Below are 21,643 nucleotides of genomic sequence, written 5' to 3'. Positions count from 1 at the left end.
TGACTGGTGGAAGCTTCCTCAAAACCGCAACTTTTCAGTTAATGACTTCATAGTATATATTAAATATAAATCTCAGAAAATCACCAAAAGTTCCCGAGGGGATTTTTGAATATTTTTATAAATAACCTCCGTTCGCGAGTGGAACAAAATTTGAACCCCCAACAGGAAAAAATTCATTTGTCATTAACTAGCAGCTATTCCAAAAAGGCTAAAATGGGTCCCCTAAACACTTCCGGAAGTAGGATAGCCGCGCCATTAGGGGACGACCCTGTCCGATGCGGCCGAAGATGAGACCTCAGGGAGAAGGGTCTATTCCCGCGGGAAACCCAATGGCTTTATCCCGATTCCAACGGCTTGATTCTTGGTCGACCGGCCCAGTTGGTGACCTGGCATGAATCCTAGATACGGTTCCAAATCTAGAGAAGACAAAGGTAAGTCTATCAATGGTGAGTGGGGACGCCGTGACCAGGGGGTGAAGAAGGGCAATCCTCATCCATCCACCCATATTACATTCATCTACATTGCATCCCTTCCTCAGGGCTTCGGTGCGCCGTGTCTGCCTTGCTTTGCCTTGCTTTGTGTCTTTCTTTCATAGCTTGCTTTTCTCGCTCGCTTGCTTCTGTTTCTCACTTCGGTTGCTCGCCCATCTTGTTCAGCCTCATTGTTATCCACTGCTTGAGAGCAACAGCATCGCAAATACCTTCTTTTTTCCTTTTTTGCGGCACAATTATATGGTATTTTAGTTTTTCTTACTCTTCTTCCCTCTCTCTCTCTCTCTCTCTCTCTCCCCTATTATTACATGTACAATTTTCTTTCGCCGCTGTTCTGGTGCGGTTTATGTGGGTAGGAGGAGCTCGCCATGGAGGAGGACTAACAACAGTCTGATCTGGGGGTGTGGTGAGTGTAGCACGCGGCATCGGTGATGATGCGAAGTGGGAGGCGGAGGGGGTGAGAATTCGGTGATGTTGTTGGGATTGTAATGTGAAGGGTCTCGTGAAGTGGTGGTGGGGGAGGTGGTGAGGAGCTTGGGAGGTGGTGAGAGAGAGAGAGAGAGAGAGAGAGAGAGAGATCTAGTAGGCATGGAGGGTTGGGTTTTGGGAAGGGTGATGTCGGGGTCGGGAAGGGGAGAGTGTCGGAGAATGTTTGCATGTGGGGAGTCCGAGGGTGTGAGAGGCGTCGGTGTTGGAATCGTTGCGGTGTGAATGCGAAATGAGAGTGTGGTGTTTGGTTTGGCAGACGAGGAGGAGGAGGAGGAAGAGGCTGCTGAAGGATGCGAGCCATGGCGCTTTGGCTGCAGATGTTGAGATTGGAAGGTGGGTGCAGTGGTTAGGGCAATGGATCCAAGCGGGTAGCAGTGACAGTGGAGCTCCTCGCTGAGGTGTAGGTCATCCTGCGGGTGATCTTTCGTGGCTGTAACTGGGAGCTGTTAGTGCGTGAGCTTGATACAGGGATGGAACTTGTAGGGTATTTTTTCTAAGTATGCAGAGGGATAGAGTCGGGTGCAGAAGAGGACACGGCATATCTTAGTGGTAGGATTTAGAAAAGGTATGCGACCATGACAACACAAGACTTCTTCACGTTTCAGGATGATTTTATGGATTATCGGAGGCTGCAGGAAGCCTCTGACATGTCTGTGTCGAGCACTGGAAGCATACCGATGAGCATGAGCAATGGTGGAAACTCGGTAACAATGATGTCACAAGCGGATAGTAGCGTGGGATCCAACGGGGGAGGCCTAATCCTCACGCGTCTTATGCACCGTGATCTCCACCCACGGCCACCTAATGGGAATGCGTCGGTGGGGAATAGTGTGGTCATGCCAGGCATTGTCTCGCATACCGTTGGAGAAGATGTATTAGCTGCTGCTCTCATGGACCCAAGGTTCGTTTAGGGCTTCTCTCGTTCTTCACTTTTTGACCCTCCGGAAGTTACAAACTATTGATGTGCAAGGCTTGCGTAGGTATCGTCAGATTATTGAAGCATGCATTAACCTTAATGTAGTGGCTGCAATTTACCCTCTGTGAATGCACATTGGGTTCAGGGTTCAATGAGGAGAACGTCGCTCTCGATAGAACTGTAAGGGTTATGGGTTATTGCTAATTGCCAATTATATTGCAACAGGTATCAAACCGAAGGTCTGGAAGGATACGATGACTGGACTATTGATCTGAGGCGACTGCAAATGGGTGCTCCTTTTGCGCAGGGCGCATTCGGTCGACTATACAAAGGGACCTACAATGGGGAAGATGTAGCCGTCAAAATATTGGAAAGACCTGAGAATAACGTCGAGAAGCAGTTAATGATGGAGTCTGCATTTGCCAAGGAGGTGACCATGCTTGCAGCTGTGAAGCATCAAAATGTGGTACGGTTCATTGGAGCTTGTCGTAAGCCTATGGTCTGGTGCATAGTTACGGAATACGCAAAGGGAGGATCAGTGCGGTCGTTTTTGAGTAAACGGCAATCTCGAGCAGTACCGCTTAAGCTCGCAGTGAAACAAGCTCTGGACGTCGCCAGGGGCATGGAGTATTTACACAGTCTGGAAATTATCCATAGAGATTTGAAGTCCGACAACTTGCTCATTGCAACGGATAAATCTATCAAGATTGCAGATTTTGGCGCTGCTAGGATAGAAGTGCAAGTCGAGGGCATGACTCCAGAGACGGGAACTTATCGATGGATGGCTCCGTGAGTATTTTGCAACCGATGTCTTTCCCTTTTCCCTGCTTTTGATGATCTCTATGTTTATCTTTATTTATTTGGTATGAACGATTACACCAGTTTATCCTTTCCTTCCTTCTGCCTCATATGTTGAATCATCATATATAGTTTATTTTCTTTGATATCAAGCGCAAGAACAAGATACCTATATCTTGGTACCATGTCGACAATCTCTGTTTTTGTTGGACTTCTTCACACTTTCTTTTTAAAGTTCAACCGACGTGGATGTGATTCAATTTTGAACAACTGTAGCAGACGCTGGGTTTCGGACATTTGTAAAGCTTTAGGTCTATGCATTATGAACAAGACACAAAAAATAAAAGAGAGGAAGAAAAAAGCCACCTTTTATATTGTTTAGAGCTAAATTGGTGGTTGTTACTACAGGGAGATGATTCAGCACAGACCCTACAATCATAAGGTGGACGTGTACAGCTTTGGCGTTGTTTTGTGGGAGCTTGTGACAGGCCTGTTACCCTTCCAAAATATGACTGCAGTGCAAGCAGCTTTTGCAGTGGTGAATCGAGGCGTCAGACCCCCAATACCAGACACTTGTCCCCCAAATGTTGCTGATATCATGACCCGTTGTTGGGATGCAAATCCTGACGTCCGGCCCAGCTTTGCGCAGGTGGTAAAGATGCTGGAGCAAGCCCAGGGCGAGCTATTAACTAAAGTTGGGCGTGCTCGATTCCGGTGTCTTTGCTTGAACCGGCCTCTAACAAGTGAGTGATGGTTTTTTTTGAAATGCTTTGACTTTGTTAAACAGCTTATATTTGAGCTAAGTTAGACTTAGGCGGGTGCCAGGGAACTTTATTGAAGATGGGCACGAGGCGGGTGTTCGATCTGTAAATTGCATCGTCATTTTTCATAGAAGAGATTCGAAGGAGTCCTCAGTGCTTTCATTACACGCATAGTGTCTCTCAGGAAGGCAGGAGTCTCATAGATGACCTTATGAAAGGATCAACACAAGTGGTAGTCTGTTTCCTCCCTTGTAAGAGGTACTTGAGATATAAAGGAACATAGTTTGTTCCAAGGCAAGGTTAATACCTTGAGGGGGTGAAAAAATTTCCCCGTTTAGATCCCTACGATTAGCTTCGTTGTGTAGAAAATTGTCGGTCTCTTGATTAACAGATAGTGGGAAGGCGTTGCCACTGCACCGCACTTCACTGCTTTATTTTCTGAGGGTTCCCATATGATAGAATCATTTATGGCTCTCCACAATGACATTTCAGCGTATTGGCTACCCATACTGTCCCTGTAATAGCTACCGTTCTGAACTGCACTTTTTTAATGGTACCCAACTTATATATCTCCGTGATCTCGAAAAGGCATGGTTTTGTACCAATATTGCACGTCAATATGCTTACTATTATTGTGAATGTGTTGGGAAACTCGTGGAATTTTATCTGGTCTAAATTGAGGTAAATCTTCTTTCAATATGGATTTTGAGAGTATAATGGATGCGAGTTTAGGCACGATGATGTGGGGTTTTTTTTTCTTTTTTCTTTTTTTGTAATACAAAAGATGCTGCTAGTCACCATTTTATGCAATTGGTATATATGTTTTTAGAAGAAAGTTTATTTAAAGAAAAAAAATGACATAATACTTGTTTTCGTTTTTTTTTTCTTTTCTTTTCATATCAAATTTTGATTTGATAACAACATATGTAAATAGTATTATCTATTGGTAGTTTCTATTCATAGTTCATATTTCATGTTTCATAGTTCATTCATATTTTGGATATTAATGTAGTTGTAGTCATTATTGGTTTTATTTGTTGAGAATTTTAGTGGTCATTTTATTCAAATGATTTTTCAAATTTTCATGAAATTGATTTTAGTAAATTTGGCCATCTTTGCTATCAAACCATTATTCTAAACTTTAAGCTTTTATTCTCAAGCAACCTAATTTTACGAATACTTTATAAAATCTGATATTTAACCTTCAACACTTGAAGTGTAAGTAGGCAAATATCTCAAATTTCAATTCTTTTGTTAGTGTGTGAATTTGTTCTTTTTTTAGTGCTCTAATAAGTAAATCAACTACTATGTGATTTATTCCATAATATTTTGTCTCATCATAATTCTTTTTAAAATGTTCTTATGTCAAACAGATTGTTGACATATACTTTGTTTTTTGTTTTTTTGTAAAATATGCAACAATGAGTTGTATTTTGTAAGTCATAAGATAGTTTTGATTCTAATATAGAATACAAATTTACGATTAATATTTCTTCATTTTTGTTATTTTTTAATTTACATCCCAAAAACCCTCTTATGGTAGAACTTTTAATTTTATAGTATAATTTGTAGTCCTAAGTCTCATTAAGGTGTAGTATAATCCTCTTTACTATTAATTAATGCTAAAAACAAGTCCTTGAGATATTTTGGTTTACCACACCTACCATGAATAAAAAAATCAATTTTGTAGCCACTAAGGCATAAATCAACAAGTCTACTACAATCTTTAATGGATAATCTTTAATTTTTGTTTTCTAGTCTAATAGAAATTAAAAAGATTTTTAATTAGTTTGTTTTATCCATTTAAAAAAAAAATTAAATACCTCCTCAATGTATTTCAATTGGCTTTAGGTGCTATTAAAGTTGGTGCAATTCTTTACAAATTCAATCCTAAGGAAAATAAATAAATTAAATTCACTTATTTTGCACTTTTAAGCTTTGCTTTGAATTATTCTATCTTGTTTATAATATGTATTAATATAACTATGTCATTTTTATTACAACCAATACAAATTTACTCATTTGCAAAGCCATATCCACCACTTCTAATATTATTTTGATTACATTGTCGTATTATATAAAATCTTGCTTGAGAAAGCACCAAACACTTGGTTGTAGAAGGTAAATTAGAAATTCTAACCACAAGGTCCTAACAACTCTAATAGAATCCTAAATAAACTTTAATTAAACCTTAACAATTATAATCAAACCTTTATCAAATCTAAAGAAATGTTAAATAAATCTTAAAGAAATTCTTAAAATAAAAATCTAACAAATATTAAAATAGAAATTTTAAATAATTCCTAATAAAACCCTAATAAAATCCTAAATAAATCCTAAGTAAATCTTGACCAAATCCTAATAAAATCCTAAATCCTAAGCCAAACCCTATTGCAGATTAAAACCTTAATAATGAATAATTTAACTATAGATTTTGACTCAAAATTTGCACAACTCTCAATTACTTAGTTGAAAACAAGCATAAACAATTTGAAGAAGATTGAACTTACCAAATAGAAAATAAACTTTATAATCTGCTTGAGTATTAGCCAACCTCCTTCTCCAATCTTGATGCCAATTTCCAGGTGCCAATATCTCTTAATTTTACTATTCAATTGCTTTTAAACTTTGAACAATTGTTGGAAATCAAGTCTACCAATAGTGTGCAATTTTTTTTTTTTTTTTTTTTTTTTTATATATATCTTAATCCAATTGGCAAATTGCTACACATCTTAGATAATTTTCATTAATCCTCTAAACTCTAATTTCTCATAATCCAATAATTTTGAATTTCAATAACCTTCAAATGAAACATTCAACCAAGCTCAAAATTACAATACACATACAACACAACTATGAATACATCTTGACAAAATATCATTTATAGATCATCTACCAATCTTACAAAATTCTCCAAAGTATAAATTTTTTATATTTCTCAAAATCCAAAGTCTCTCCAAAACAACCCTAGGTTTGCAAAGTTTTTACAAAATCATTACAAACTTATATCACACAAAATTAAGAGCCAAAGATCTTTGCTCTAGTTTGCTCTCAAATCCTGCTCTTTGATCTGCCAAAGAATCCTAGAATTGCCATAGATAAGTAGTTTTGTGCCTTAGGATCTGATTTTGACCCTGGTTCTCAACTGATCTTCTATGGGTATCAATTCTTGATTTCTTAAGATAATTTCTCCTATAAAATATTTTTAATTTTTTTCTAAAGATGCCTAAATTATTTATTTTTCTAATTTACTTTATTTTGCCTTATTTATGGCTATAAAAAGTAAGTAGAAGTCTTTTTTTAATAAAAATATAATATTAATACTAAAAGTTTTTACCACCTCTTTGTCTTTTAACCATGTTTTGCTACTACATCTTTCAACTAGGTTCTTCTATAATAGAATCCATATTTTTATCTTTCACCATATAGTTGTCTTACAACATGATAATGTTCTACCACAACTTTCTTTAATGCATCTATTTTAATACAAAAATACCTATTTATAACTTACACTTGTGTAAGTCTTATAAAAAGCTACTAATTTCTATATTATTTAGGTCATAAATATTTCATTATCTTTTTATTCATATATTTTCTATTTTCTTGTATATTATAATAATATAATCTCATATAATATTATAAACTTATAAATAAATTTAATATTTGAATATTTTTATTTCTATCTATTTAAAAAAATATTTTTTTTTTTTGAAGGAAATGCACACACATCTTTATAAAGATCATTTTTTTTCTAAACATGACTATTTTAATAGAATTATATTAAATTTAAAGATACTTCTATAAGAATTATATAGAATATTTATTTTTATAAATTAGAAAAAATATATATATATATTATTTTTAATATTTTAAACCTTTGAAATCTTTATGAAATATAATAATATATATATATAATCTTATAGAAATAAATATATTTTTTTTTATTTAAAATACACAATAAAAGTATGATCCAAGTTTTCTTTTTTCTTTTTTTTTTCAATTTTTTACAAAATGTATAGAATTCATTAATGCAATAACTATAACATAAAAATAATTGCATAGATATGGAATCTCAACTATGTCTTGTACAAAACAACTCTTTTGGTTAAAACCTCATTTTTATAAAATATATATTTTTAAATTTTTTATGAAAAAGTGTGATATTCATGCTGTGCCATTGAATTTTGTTGCATGCTATGTAATACTAAAAAATTCATATATTTTTCTTTAATAAATAAGAGCTTCTTACATACATATATACACTTAGATTCATTAAATTCAATAATTTAATTCTAAGCTCAAATTAATATTTTTCAATATAATTAATTCTTTACATAAAAAATATATAGATTTGGCATTTAGCATGCACTATTATTAGTTTAAAAATAGTTTATTAATTCAAGAGATATAATACTCATTATGGTTTATTTCTTTATAGATCTTCGTATAAAACAATTACAAATTGAAGATTTAAACTAATCTTTAGTTGTCACAACAGATCAAAAGTTTTAAAATTCTATTTATCTTTCAAATAAAATACTTAATAATCATAGAAGTAAATCAAGTTAAAAATAATGTATAAATTAAATATTTTGGTAAATAAAAACACATGAATGATAATTACATATATTAATTATATAAATAATTATATATTCAAATAATTATATCAATAATTTATTAATATTTTCTCATTCAGAAAAATAAATAACCCTTTTTTTTTTTTTATTAACAATCATGATTTTTACTATTTTATTCTTAAATTTGAAGCAATGTATCTCACCATAGTACTTTGTTCTATTTGAATTTTTTTCTAATTTCTAAAGTTATATATTTTAAATACATATATATATATATATATATATATATATATAAGTTTATCCTCGTATAATGTTATCAAAGCCTAAAAGTTCCTATTGTAATATTTGTTGTAACTTTAGATTGTTCCATATTATTTGATAAAATGCTTTTGAATTGCATAATTGAGCTATTGTAGTTAATTCTTGTTTGGTCTAGCTTACATTGCATTTTATCTAAGAAATAAATTTTAATTTAATTATCCAAATTAAAATACTGTAATTTTCTACTTAGCTAAAACATATGTCATTGCTTCTTTCAAAATTCTAGCCCATATATCTCATTTCTTTTTAGCTTTGTAGTGAATCAATTATAATTATTTAATCTAAGATTCAGATTGACAATTTTTCAAAAAAAATATATCTAATTATATTTCTAATTGTTTTTAGATACTTCAAGAAACTCATCCACATGGCAATCAAATATTAAAAGAGGTAAATAAAACTAAAGAAAGTATATTTGTCTTACAAGCAATTTTAAGTCTACTAAAACTAAATTTAAACCAACTTTTACCAATATATATATATATATATATATATATATATATATATGTATTTTCTTTTCTTTTCTTTTCTTTTCTTTCCTTTCTGTTTGTAAATCAAAAGGCACAACAAAGTTTTTGCTAGTGTCACTATTCTTTGTATATTCTTTAACTAAAGTTCTTAATCTACTGCAATGTAGATTTTTTTGTTTAGTTATAAGTAGTTTACTTTTATTTTAATTTACTTCAAATCAAGATGTAAGACAAAAGCAATATAAAAAAAATACATGTATTTTTAATATACCTTGTATCTTTTTCAATAGTAATTATAAAGTCAAAAATGTATTGAATGAGGTTATATTTTTAATTCTTATTATAAAGTATAATGATTAACTTTTCTTTGATCTTCTAATGTCTTTAAATTTTTCGATTTCATAATTTTTTAAATAGAGATATATTAAGCTAAATTATAAATAAAAAATAAAAAATCGAAAAACTAAATATAATTTTATATTTAAAGTGATGTTGGATTCTTCTGGAAAATATTATATATTTATCATAACTATAAAATTAGTTGAGAAATTTTATCTTATAATGTTTTTTTTAAAATAACATCTTGCTGTAATTTTTAGAAATTTAAAATTCAAATATAAAAACACATTATTGTTATACCTTAATTTGGCATTTATTTTTTCAAGTATATATAATACTTTCTAAGATAACACTTAGAGAATCATGTTGTTTTTGTAGGCTAATTTATTCTATGAAAAAATATTTTGCACGATTTATCATCTTAAGATGATATCTAACTGCAATCTTGTAATATAAGTTTAAAAATTCAACAATTAGCTTATTAAAAAAATACGTCTCTTTAGATATTATATTTTTACTTGCATTTTAAATTTTTGATTTCAATAAGAATCTTGTAAAAATGTTATTATGTATTTACTTACTTTGTATTCTAAACAGTTATTATATTACTGCGGCTCGTTAGATCAAAAATGCTTAGTAGAACACCCATGCAATTAAAATATAATAATTAGTGCATACATTTATAAAAAGAATTATTATTTTTCTTTTTGGAGGGGGAAAGAATCATGTTGTGTTCAACTATGCCAAAAGAGCATTCAACATGATTCTTCCTTTAAAAATCCAATGAAAGAAGTTTTTCTATTGCAAGAAATATATAAATAAATGCAACTTTTTTTAGACTTACAATGCAAAGCAATGCCTTTATATCTATATATATATATATAAAAAGCTCTTCGTGTACGTAAATGAAACAATTTGATTTTTCCAATAAGATCTCATATCGTCATCGCTTGTGTGATTAGTGAGCTCCATGTCAGCATCGGTCCTCTATCTTATTTTAGTATACATTTAGCGATTAATATCCTGATTAGTAAGTTTGATTAGTGAAGAAGGTTCGGCATCGTGTTTTTAGAGAAGACGAAGAAGGAAATAATCGAAGCTTTTGCACGCAGAGAAGTAGTCGAGGATCTCGTTGAAGCAAATTCGGAAGCCTTACTTTGGTGACAGAATGGCGCGATGTGTGAGCTTGCTGGCGTTGTCGTTGTTGCTGACGGCTCTCTCGGCGGTGTCGGTTTCCGCAAATCCTAAACCTAGCGATTGGAAGGTTTGCGGTAAGTTTAGAGCTCTCCAAAATGAGTTCGATTTGAAGTGAAGCTGAAGACATCGTCGGACTCTTCTTAAGTCTTGCTTTGCGGATTGCAGAGAGGTTTCTGTTTTCTATAGAGGTTTTCCCCTTTGGAGTGAGTTAGGGACGTGTATCTGTAAGTAGTTGGCGGAAGGATTTTGTGCATATGTAGAGATGTGAAAGAGGCTTGGATCGGAGGGTTTCGAGACTATCATCTGCTAAATTTTTAGTGCTATTTCATTGACGGGATTTTTTGGTTGCATGTGACGAAGTGCAAAAAGAGCGTCTGTAGATGATTATACGCTCATGGTTTTCGAGATGCTATTGTTTATGGCTTCTATTTCGATTTATTTGATCATAAAACTGTTCTGAGTAGTCTGGTGAATAAGGTGCTGCATAGCTTCTCAGATTTGTGTGTTGTTTCTTTTTATGGTAAAATAGAGGTATCATACTGCCGGTTGTTATGCTGGCGCTTGATGATTAGCATGACTGTGGATGGCTGCATTGCTACAGCTTCTCGGTTTAATCTGGTTTTTCTGTAATTAGCGACTCGTGCGAAGAGATATGACGCAAGTGTCATCTTGTTGTAGTGTATGATATACCTGTGGTTGAGTTCCTGCTTAGAACGTAGGCGAATGAGATGTATTTTGAATTTATGTATATGCCTTTGCAGCTTTTCGTTCATTTACATCACTTTTACATTATTATGCCACGCTTATCTCTTCTTTGAGCTTGCCCTATGAGATCTAGTTGAATGAGTTCAATATCCATGTATACTTTGTGATATACTCTACTAGAGAGGTAGAATGTGGAGGGTATTTGTTGTACTTGTTTAAGTATGATATTTGGATACGCTGTTGATACTGACTGTGGCGCTAATCAGGAACTTTTGCGTGCAGATTCCCACGCCAACTATGACGTGGTGGTTACAAATGTCACACTGAACCCTGATCCCGTTATTAGAGGCCAGGATGTTACTTTTATTGTGCCTGCTACCGCGAGTAAGTGATTTTATCCGTATGCCTTCAGCAGATTATTGCAGTACCTTGCATTCGATTATGCGCTTCTTTGTTCCGTGACTGGGTGCGAAGGACAGCGGGTTGAACCTTTCTTGTCTCCAGTGTCCACGATTCCTCTTAGTTGTCTGCAGGATTACCTGACGTGGTGAATGGTTCTTAAACTTGCAGAGAGGGATATCACTAAGGCAACTGTGGTTGTAAGTGTGTTGTTTCATGGCGTTACTGTTCATACGGAGAGAAGCAGCATCTGTAGCAAAGCAGATTGCCCGATTCCACCTGGGGAATTTGTTTTAATTAACACTCAAATCCTCCCAGGCATTACTCCACCGGTAAGTGTTGGTATGTTTCCTGCAGTTTTATACAATGTCTGCGAATTCTAACATTTAACTAGTTGGCAGTTTCAATATAACTTTGTCGCTGTATATTGCAACTAGCTTTGCGTCCATGCTGATCTTCCCATTGTGCGAGTCTTATTTCCATAGTAACGAGTCGCGTAGATGAGCATTCCCGCAATATTTTAACAAGCTCTGTTATTAGCAAATGAGGAGCATCTTATATTAATCATTATCTTTCTGTTTTGAAGGGAAACTACAAAATAAAACTTCAGATCTTGGGAGAGCAAGGTGAACAGTTGGCATGTGCTTTCATCGACTTTAGCATTGTCTGGAATCATAGCGTTACTGAGAACTTCAACCCGATTGAGCTGCACAAAAATCCAAGCAAGGGGCAGACACCTGTGGCACACAAGTAAGACAGATGTATGGGATGTAGGCTAAGTATCACAAACTCATCTGAGTTTAGATGGTGTATGATATATTGGTAATGCGATTCTAGTAAACGTGTTGGGCAGAAATGAAAGACTTGCCCATGTGCAGATTAGTGAACAGTCAAATAAGCTTATGTGATACAGTATGCGTTTGCATACAATGTTACTTGTGAAATGAATGCAGTTTATTTTGATTTTTTCTCAGTTTAAATACTTCGCTTCCTATGAATCTATCGAATTGATTCGACGTTGTGTATAGTTACCAATGCACATACCTCACAGTCAACGCCATTTTTTACAGATCAGTAGATTTTATAAGAAATTGTCAAACGTGCAACGTTCTTTACCATTTTTTTATTTCTGCACATAGAGGTTGGACACACTTTCACAAAATATACTTATACACATGTTATTTTACATTCAGACTGTGAAGTTAATGAGCTTTGAAATCGGAATTTGTATCAAATTATTTTATGAGAAATGTTCCTAATTTAATGTACTACATGTGTACTGTATCATCACTGTAACAAACTTTACAAAAATTTAGAACTACAAAAGTACAAAAACACACATCCATACATCTCTTTTTAGATTTGTACTTTGATCAATATAATCAGAGAAAAAGCTAACTGCTTTGCAGATAATAATCCTGGCTTGTTTTCCACTGCCGCTTCCAAGATGGAAGCTAAAATTGAATTAATTCTAGTGTCAACATTCTGACAATTATGAAACAATACATATCCCTCTACGGGACAGCTTCAGTATTCCTTTCCACGAGAGGTAGTGATAGGTACCAATCGAGGCGGAATTTCATGCCGCCCATCGTCTACGTTTGAAAGCAGAGTTCTCTTTCAGTCTGCCATCTGCATCGCTAACGAGGGGGTTGGCGCCGTGATTCTGGTCTGCCGAGATCTTAATGGTCTTCACAAAGGTATTCGAAACGGGACCTAGCACCTTCACACCAGGTTGACCAGCTCTTGGTGGACTAACAACTAACTTCCTTCTCAGTTTCGTAGGCTTGTGAACCAGTTTCTTCTCAGGGTTCTCAGTGCCCTTGGAATGGTGCTTCAGCCCACTCCGTTGTGAGTGTGCTGCAGACGTAAATGTCAAACTGGCCCGCAACCGGTTTGGACCAGGTGGATTTTTGCCAGTTGTTGACATCGACACTCGACGGAGATCTGACACAGCCAGGAGGTACAGTCAGAGTTAAATATTATGAATAAAAGGTCATTTATCTGAAAGGATTTCTAATACCACACCTGTAGACATTCAATGATACGAAAATGTTGAGGAAACAGTCTCCTGGAGGTAGAGCTCAGTCCAAATTCCATGAACCTGTTACCTGTTCTTTTAGTTTTCAAGACGGCGTTGTTCGATTTCCTCGGCCTCATTGTCTGTGCTAGGGTTGTTGGATTCTGTGAACTGGCATCGTGCGACATGAAGACTCCAGCCCCAGCCAGTCCTTCCATCTCGCCTTGTAGACCTTGGTCGCATTCCTTAGGATCCAATTGCTCTTCTACATAGCATGGTATTGGAGGCATTGGAGGTGATATATAGCATGGTTCATGGTGTTCCACCTCATACGCTGCTGCAAGACAACCATCTGAAACCTTTGTAGGTGCTATAGAAGGTTCGTCTTCACTAAAAGCGAGGGGGTGGAGATTTTCAATTTGCCGGCAAATGCTGCAGTTAGGACTCTGAGGTGTTGGATGCAGGTGTGGTTCTTGCGAGTCAATCAGGGTCACTTCGAGTTCATTAACTTGAGAGGGGTGATTGCTCTTGGAACTTCGCCGGCCATAATTATTGGTCGGAGATTGGAATGGCTTGAATGAATTTATCTGTAAAACTATGTCAGTCAGTTCGATTTCCCCGTATCAATTAGATGGTCCGTGAACACGATGTACGCAGTCCAGAAACGTATGACTTTGGAATATGAACAGAAAGCTGGAATAGGGCTTACTTTCATTTCGACACTTCGAAGTTCCTGCTTCAGTTTAGAAATCTCGTTGTCTTTGAAACCACAAAGATTCTCCAAATTTGATATCATCTGCACACCGCATCTTAATTTAAGATGTGAACTCATACAAATGCAGATTGAATAGACGCTGAAGATGAAAAACATAACGAAAGATTACTTAGATCTAAGAATCCCTTTAAAAATGACCCGCAAGTCTATTGTTATATGATAGGCTACACAACAGTTGATATACATGATATGGTGAAAACCGAGTCCAATGTATGTTATTAGTTCATGAACTTGATATTCTTAATCTACAATAGACCGCCTAGAAGCAACACGAAAATAGACCCTTTGCAAGAGTTGAGAGTTTACAGATAGTTTTTCAATTTCCGTTGATTGTGCAGCAGTGGCAACTTTGTCGAGATGAGCGTGACCCCGAAGACATTCCTCTCGCAATGCAGCCAACTCTTCATCCTTCGCCAAAAGGAATTCCTGCATTCCTCAAAATCGCATTCCAGATAAGCCCAAATTAAGCTTGTTGAGACTCTCGAGGCTAACAGCAACAAACCAACGTACAGTAGAGTACGTATGCAGTGGTTACCCTGGGATGAAATGTCCGACTGAAACAAGAGATGGGGAAATTGCAGACGAATAGCAAGATCATACGGGCGTTTAGGACATCCCGTTACCTTTTGGTTGCGCTCGATGTCCGCTATTTCAACATCTTTTGATTGTAGCTTAGTCGTCAACTCCAAAAACTTGCTTTCTATTAACTGGATGTGTCGTGTCATCTCAGCCACATCCGTGTGCAGTTTTACCTGGATATCATTTAAAATAAGTATGTCCCGTTTGTCAGTCACATTTGTGTAGGAATAGACGCGACATTTAGTGACGGTTTTCTTGAAAAGCGCAGATAAGTTCAGGACACTTGTAGCTACAGCCCTTGCTCTAGGAAAATGCTAATGCCAGGAAAACCTCATCGAATTGTATTGTCTACCTTCATTTGTCGCTCTAGGTCAGCAACTTCGAGGCCTTTCAACTGAACTTCACTACTCAACTCTAAAATCTTGTAGTCTTTCGACCTCAATTGTCGTGACATTTCCGCAAATTCAGCTTGCATAAGATCCTGCAACATAGTACAACATTTGTTCCTTTTTCAGTTGAATTGAGATATCTGATCCATGTCAGCAAGACTATCACGTTCAGCAAAGGAAAAATATGAGACAGCAACGAAGTCAAGATATACACAGCTATATCACCCAGCTTCTAGTCAATACTGACAGAATGATGCAGTAATTTCTTCAAAGCAAAGTGGCTTACCTTGCGATTCCGCTCCATGTCCGCGATTAAAATTTCTCTAGATTCTACTTCACTTTTTAACTCTGCAATTTCTCTCTCTTTCCACCGAAGTTCTCGTCTCAGCTCGGCAAAACCCATTTCATTAGCCTGCACATTACAAAGAGAAATAGTCGTCAGCGTATAATCATAAGGTACGACTTCAGCAGAAATGAACCTCGACAAAAGAACTCAGATGCTTAAAGCGTATTGCGCCAATGAAAATGATGATAAGTCATTTCAAATCCAAAAACACCATGAATACAATAGCTTGCTAAAGATTTCGTACCTCATGATTACGCTTTCGGTCACAATACGTAGATACTTCCGATTGAGGAAGCCCCGCAACGTCGGTGGCCTTAGACTCAAGCTCCACAACATTGCCACGTAAATACGTCTGCACACACCAGCGGACACACAGTTCCATCAGTATCCGACAATCGAACACGACAGAACAAATTGAGGACTTTAAAGGAAGGACAGAACAGTCTCTTAAAACGTCTTGCGAAGTTGCTCTGCGCCGTGAAGAGAATGAGTGGTGTAGTGTCAGTATTTATGTCTACTTTATATTTCGTTCCCAGTAAGTTCTCCCAAAAGAAAGCTTCAGTATGCCAATCAGCATACTTCTTTCATCCAAAGCTAAGCATGGAGCACTTCCGATGACTCGCTGATTCTGCTTGAGCATGATTATGCTCCTTCCTAAAGCTCTTAGTCACATGCCAAGTACACGACCTGTTCCTTCATCTCCCAATTTGCTTCGAACTTTAAGACATCTTGCTGTAGCCTCTTCATTTGCAACTCCATATCTGCTACCTGAAGCCATTTCAATAGCGGATTAGAACGCAAGATAATTCCTTTCAGATAAAAGGAAAAGTGAATAAGAGCGCTTGGTGTGAACTTCCACAAAAGAAAAAACCCATTCAAGGAGATGCTTTTCTGATCCCAGGATAACACCAAATCCTCACCTTCAAAATCGTGGTTAGATGACTAGAGGATATGGAGATATACCTGAGCTGATGTGTTCTTCAGCCACTTTGAGGGATTCTCCCAGCAGCTAACGAACTTCCCTAGCGATTCTGGGGATTCCTCTGAATGCTGATGACTGCAACTTGTATCGGGTGCGATCTGCTCACCTTCCTCGATATTCTCTGATGATTTGAAACATTCTTCAGGAGCACATGAAAAGAAGCTCGTGCTTTCCATTTCTGGTGATTCCTCTCTCCCATTATATTTTGAAGATTTGCATATACTTAATTGCTCAAAATTAGAGGCACATAAGCACAATGCGGCCACTCGGTTAGATCGTTGCTCAGCTTCGTGGTCATTAGTGTCATCCTCCTCCAAAAATTGTCTCCAGCCATCAGTGTCTCTGGCACATTCTGAAACATTTGGTTTTTTTCGCTGCAGGAAAGTGTCCAGCACATGTCATCAAGGGAATTTCCTGTGAATAACTTTGAGTATTTCGAGAGAATTGGAAATGTTCTTAGTGTAGGACGTACAGTAAACCAAATACAAACATCATTCGCACCTGGGTATTGTTTAAAAGGCAGCTGTTGTATTCAGACGGAGAGAGACCGAGCGCAGCCAGCGCTTGTGGTACCGTCTCTCGCCAACATCTAGCAACTGCTGCTAGAAGCACGGCAACTAGGATTTTCATTTCAGTTGAGTATAAGTTTTGCTCTGCCAAGCATCTTGCGGCTTCCTTCCTTAGAGACGTCATCACTTTACTCTGCACAAAACTTAAGTGGTGAATATGAGAGAGCATTAAGGATTTCTGCAACATTTCAACAGCTTGACAGATTTCCACATTAATCATCGGAACTATCAGAACTCCAAGGTACAAATTTCGGACCAAAGACGGCAGTCGACGATGTGCAGTACCTTCAATTTAAGCACAACGGCAGCGCATTCTACACGGAGTGCTGTAACTTCCTCGTCCATACACCTGGTATCTGAAACTAGTGTAACAGACTCCTTGGATAGCCGGCATGGAATGACCTGCAGCCAGGGCCATCCAAATAAAGATCTTCCGTGTAAGTCGCAGTACGCATGCGTGCGAATTTTTCAAAACAACAAGGTACGTCAAAACTCCTTAACAAAGTGATAATATATAAACCCCATCCTCTCAACGCATTCCGGAAGTGTGACCAGCTCCGACACTTGTGAAGTATAAAATCTGTGAATTCATTGCTTCAAGCGCACCAATTACCTGCAAGGGAGACGCAGGGGCCAATTCTGTTAGAGGGAGCACTCTGTAATCTGCATTCCACACGCGCCTGTTTCCGATTGATGGCTTTAAAGCAGTGCGCTCGTGTGATCGTCGAGTTAAGGGTGAGTACTTAGCGAAGTTCAGGTTTTCTCTCTCAGGGGTGCGTTGTACGTCGTAGCAGTCCTCAATTGTACCTGCCATGGGGTTGACATACCATTTTTCTTCGTCCTCAAGACACTTTTCGAATATAGAGTTGGCATCACGCAAGAAAGTTAGAACGTCTTCGGCGCTCGATTCCTTTCCAGGAGTTTCCACGAGTACCACATTCTTATTCACAGCATCATCTCTAGCTACTTCACTGTCCTCTTCTGATAATAAATCACCACCATCCCCAAGCCGAAGGCCCTGATTCCAGGGCGACGGTGACTTAAGTCTCAAGTCTATCAGACTGTTCACATCTGATCTTTCCAATACTTTGGTATAGACACTTTTAACCGCGTCGTCCAATTCCAAGCACCCTACGTCATGGAATTCAGGACACTGGAGATTCTTCAAGCTTGGCAAATCACCTACAATTTGAGTTGAAGGGCGGTTATACGGCTCTGTAATGTCTTGAGAGCCAAACCGATTACTAAGTTGCTGCCTCATGAGAATAAGTTCATTCTCCTGCACAAAACATAGAACAGACATTAGCCTTGCACCAGAAATTGTTTGTGATATCAAGTAGTTGCTAGAGGAACATATGCCATTTCCATCGACAGCTGTAAGACCTCTACAGAATGTGCTAAATTTTGAAGCAGTGTCCAGAAAGGCCACCTGCTCAGCCACAATCTTCAAGAGTCTCTGAATCTCTATCCTGTTCTTATCCTTGACTGCTGAGGCGGCAGTCGTAAATAGAGCAAGAATAATAACGCGGTACATGGGAGCTAATTCCTCACACACTTGTGTATCCTCGGCCTCAAATCGTCCTTCAATGCCAGTCACACTTGCAGCAAGTTTCGCGCTAATGTGGCGTCCATTTAATGAGCCATATACAGATTTCCCGATTGTATCGTCAGCTGTCAGATTCTCCGAGAGGACTCGCTGCCTACCAATGGGCGAACAGGGAAGAGAGGATGGGGTTGTGATGAGCTCCCGCATTACATTGTTGCAATCTAAGGGGGCTCGACAGGCTTCTCTAGCTTCAGCAGCAGTAGAGTGGGAATACGATCTAACACTACTTCCCAGGCAAACCCTTAGTAGTAGGCCTGAATTTGGCCTCCCTTTGGTGTTCCCTTGTTTTCCAGCACCATCCTCCATTCGCCCAGACACAGGTGCGGCACCATTTTCCGGAGTTATTGCATTAACTGAGGAGTGGCATGTAGAATTTGTTCGAGCTTTACATGTTCCTTTCTGCAGTTCTGGAGTCGCAATGATAGTGGCCAGCCCAGGGTTGCGAGGGCTGTGGACAAGGTTTGCTTTCTTCCGCCCTGGCATCCTTTGATTAGGCATAGCACACTGCACCGCCTTGATTAGTGGTGCTGTGCGCAACCAGGGAAGAAGCCTTCAGTATTTCCCATGTATGCTGATGAATTCTGCCATCTCATAATTGAAGACAACTCAGTGAGTTCATTTGAAAACTTGATCATCACAGCAAACCTGATCACTACTTGTCTAAAGGACTCGCATTCAGACTAGATTTTTCAACCATCACATGACCACACTCAAGATTTTCTCTTTAAGATAGTTTTAAATTGCTCATTGAACACTGCCAACGGCGACGTAGTGGGGCTACCTACTAACTAAAGTCATCCTCGCTCTTAGTGAAAGACTCCATACTCGCTAGTCGCAGGAGGTCGAAGCTTTCAAGCAATGCGGAACATTGTTGGCTACCCTGAAATTATCCATCGCATTGTTGAGAGTATTTCATCTCTCATCTTTCATATACGGTTCCTACATTTGCAGCAGCAGAAATCAGAGAATTGGTTCAGTACCTCCAAAACCTCTGAAAAATCTCGTCGGTGCAGATTCGGCCTCAAACTTTCCCTCGCAAGTCTGCGACAGCGATTACGGGCAGCTCCTCTTGCTCCTGTTCACACGCAACAGACTAGGCTCTCCACAGAACAACGCCTCCGGGACAATTCTTCGCTCCATCCATGTGAAGCAATATGCCCATTATTAAGGCTGCCACTACGGTGACTATCGAGAAACAAAACCATCTATAAATTGGCTCTTCTCAGACTGCAGCAAAACCAGGCAGCAACTCCGGCGCTACGATTTGAAACACAGCGAAATCCAGCACGGGACAGCATCGTCTCCGGCCACCTCTGAAACGTGACAACACGCACGTACAGAGACATGAGCTCTGGCTCAATAGATCCCCAAAGCCATATTACGCTCCACTCACGCCCTACCAGGCCACCAGCAGATAACTAATCCCTGCGTCAATTTCAAGCGATATGGAATCATGCTACAATGATGCGGACGCTGGCAGTTGGCCTGCTTCTACTGCTGCAAGCTCGTCCAGTACTCCAGTACCCCTGCGACATCCCTCTGCCAATTTGCAGGACAAAAGGCGACTCGCTAGTAGCGCCAAAAATAGGCTCGTCAACGATCACAACGTGCTCGAATCCGACATGGGGGGGGGTTCAAATTCGGGAGCCCTGCCGCTGCTAGATCCACGTTCCGGAGGTTCGACGGCTCCGATTGTGTTACCGTTGCCGCCGAAGTCAGCGAGCTCCTCCCTCCCCTCAGCGTCGAGTTGCCCGGTGACCACCTCTCACCTCGCCCGGCAATTCATCGGGCTCTACATTATTCTGTCTGTCCACGACGTCAACTTCATTCACTGTTTCTAGGGCGGGCCGACTCTAGGGACAGAGATAGAGGGGAGCCATGATGGATGACAGGTTAAATTTCATCCATTCGTCTTTACTCTGTTCGTTACCCACGCATTATACCTTCAAGACGACAGTTCCACCGCAGATGTTTTTATTTGATTGTTCTATTTGTGATTCATATGGATCAGTATAAATTTCAACAAAAATAAAATAGAATAAAATAAAGAATAAAAATAAACCAACTTTTGATTCTAGAAGCGACGTTGTACAATTAACCAACGTAAAAAATAGTAACTTCGAGCCATCCTCATGCTTTCAATACCTATCCCTTTTTGGAGCCTACCATTCTCTGTATAGACAAATGGTAACTTCCTACATTTCCAATGCATACTCAACTAGGGTTTAGGTCTACAAACACAGATTTTGCTTCACAGAGCAGCGGTGAAACTCGAATGGCTTGAAGTGTTCATTTATAGAGCGTTGATGTTGAGTTTTGGAGGGCGGAATGCAACCTGCACCGCAAGGATCCCATTACTTTGAAGCTATTCCATTCTGACTGCCCTTGGAAGTCTGAACTGACGAGAAGGCCCGCCAATCGACAACGCGCTTTTTCAGTGGTCAGTTGCATGTTAGACGGCTCATGAACTAATATTTGATTGAACGGGTAGAACACAAATGAACTTCAGAGACGGGAGGTTGAAGAATCTGGAATCTGGAGTGAAGGCTCTGCAGACGGAGTTTCTTAGCACTGAAGAGCCGGGACGCAATTCGGGATGTGCTGTAGATGGGGTCAGAGTTCAGCAGTCGCGCAACACCACAGAAGTTATGAAAATTGAACGATTTGGGGTCCAGAGAAACCAACTGTCCGGTCTGACAAGCATCAGAGCAGTGGCTGCGCACGCAGGCCCCCACGATGTGATCACTGCGCCGTACAATTTGGTTTCCGCCGAAATGCTCAGTGCGGCTTCAATTCCAATTATCAGGCCGACACTGGTTATCAGAGAGGCTCGTATTGTGGCCCAATTATCAAACTTACATGTCCTGAGGAATGAAGGTGCAATCGTGACTCTACTAAAGCTAACGGATAAGCT

General features: G+C 38.2%; 3 protein-coding genes across 7 annotated transcripts; 2 read left to right on the top strand and 1 right to left on the bottom strand.

Moving 5' to 3' along the window:
- The first annotated feature begins 605 nt into the window (after positions 1 to 605).
- On the top strand, positions 606 to 4,024 carry LOC112291672 (serine/threonine-protein kinase STY13-like). 3 transcript variants are annotated; one of them, XM_090256056.1, is made up of 5 exons: positions 606 to 734; positions 1,237 to 1,881; positions 2,122 to 2,685; positions 3,103 to 3,437; positions 3,520 to 4,024. In XM_090256056.1, the coding sequence occupies exons 2-5, from the start codon at positions 1,556 to 1,558 to the stop codon at positions 3,627 to 3,629; spliced, it is 1,335 nt and encodes a 444-aa protein (XP_090112182.1). In that variant the 5' UTR covers positions 606 to 734; positions 1,237 to 1,555; the 3' UTR covers positions 3,630 to 4,024. The 3 variants fall into 3 exon arrangements, with proteins under 3 accessions (XP_090112182.1, XP_090112181.1, XP_073395012.2); XM_090256055.1 differs by having other exon boundaries at positions 606 to 897; XM_073538911.2 differs by having other exon boundaries at positions 606 to 948.
- Positions 4,025 to 10,269: 6,245 nt separating this feature from the next.
- LOC112291660 (uncharacterized) lies at positions 10,270 to 12,443 on the top strand. The gene is made up of 4 exons (XM_024539416.3): positions 10,270 to 10,433; positions 11,347 to 11,448; positions 11,635 to 11,795; positions 12,050 to 12,443. The coding sequence occupies exons 1-4, from the start codon at positions 10,331 to 10,333 to the stop codon at positions 12,215 to 12,217; spliced, it is 534 nt and encodes a 177-aa protein (XP_024395184.1). The 5' UTR covers positions 10,270 to 10,330; the 3' UTR covers positions 12,218 to 12,443.
- Positions 12,444 to 12,858: 415 nt separating this feature from the next.
- Positions 12,859 to 20,249, bottom strand: LOC112291659 (uncharacterized). 3 transcript variants are annotated; one of them, XM_024539413.3, is made up of 15 exons: positions 19,710 to 20,249; positions 18,553 to 19,310; positions 17,737 to 18,402; positions 17,409 to 17,525; positions 17,056 to 17,256; positions 16,536 to 16,928; positions 16,260 to 16,340; positions 15,817 to 15,924; positions 15,513 to 15,638; positions 15,190 to 15,318; positions 14,882 to 15,010; positions 14,565 to 14,684; positions 14,193 to 14,279; positions 13,575 to 14,070; positions 12,859 to 13,410 (listed from the first exon to the last, which is right to left on the bottom strand). In XM_024539413.3, exons 2-15 carry the CDS (start codon positions 19,225 to 19,227, stop codon positions 13,043 to 13,045), a joined length of 3,696 nt encoding a protein of 1,231 aa, XP_024395181.1. In that variant the 5' UTR covers positions 19,228 to 19,310; positions 19,710 to 20,249; the 3' UTR covers positions 12,859 to 13,042. The 3 variants fall into 3 exon arrangements, with proteins under 3 accessions (XP_024395181.1, XP_073394767.1, XP_024395183.1); XM_073538666.2 differs by having other exon boundaries at positions 18,553 to 19,317; positions 19,710 to 19,840; XM_024539415.3 differs by lacking the exon at positions 12,859 to 13,410 and having other exon boundaries at positions 13,939 to 14,078; positions 19,710 to 20,237.
- Positions 20,250 to 21,643: the final 1,394 nt, after the last annotated feature.

Source organism: Physcomitrium patens, chromosome 14, assembly GCF_059467195.1.
Source record: "Physcomitrium patens ecotype Gransden chromosome 14, ASM5946719v1, whole genome shotgun sequence".
In the NCBI taxonomy this organism is placed as follows: Eukaryota; Viridiplantae; Streptophyta; class Bryopsida; order Funariales; family Funariaceae; genus Physcomitrium; species Physcomitrium patens.
Note: the sequence above shows the minus strand (reverse complement) of the source record. Positions and strands in the feature narration are given on the sequence as shown.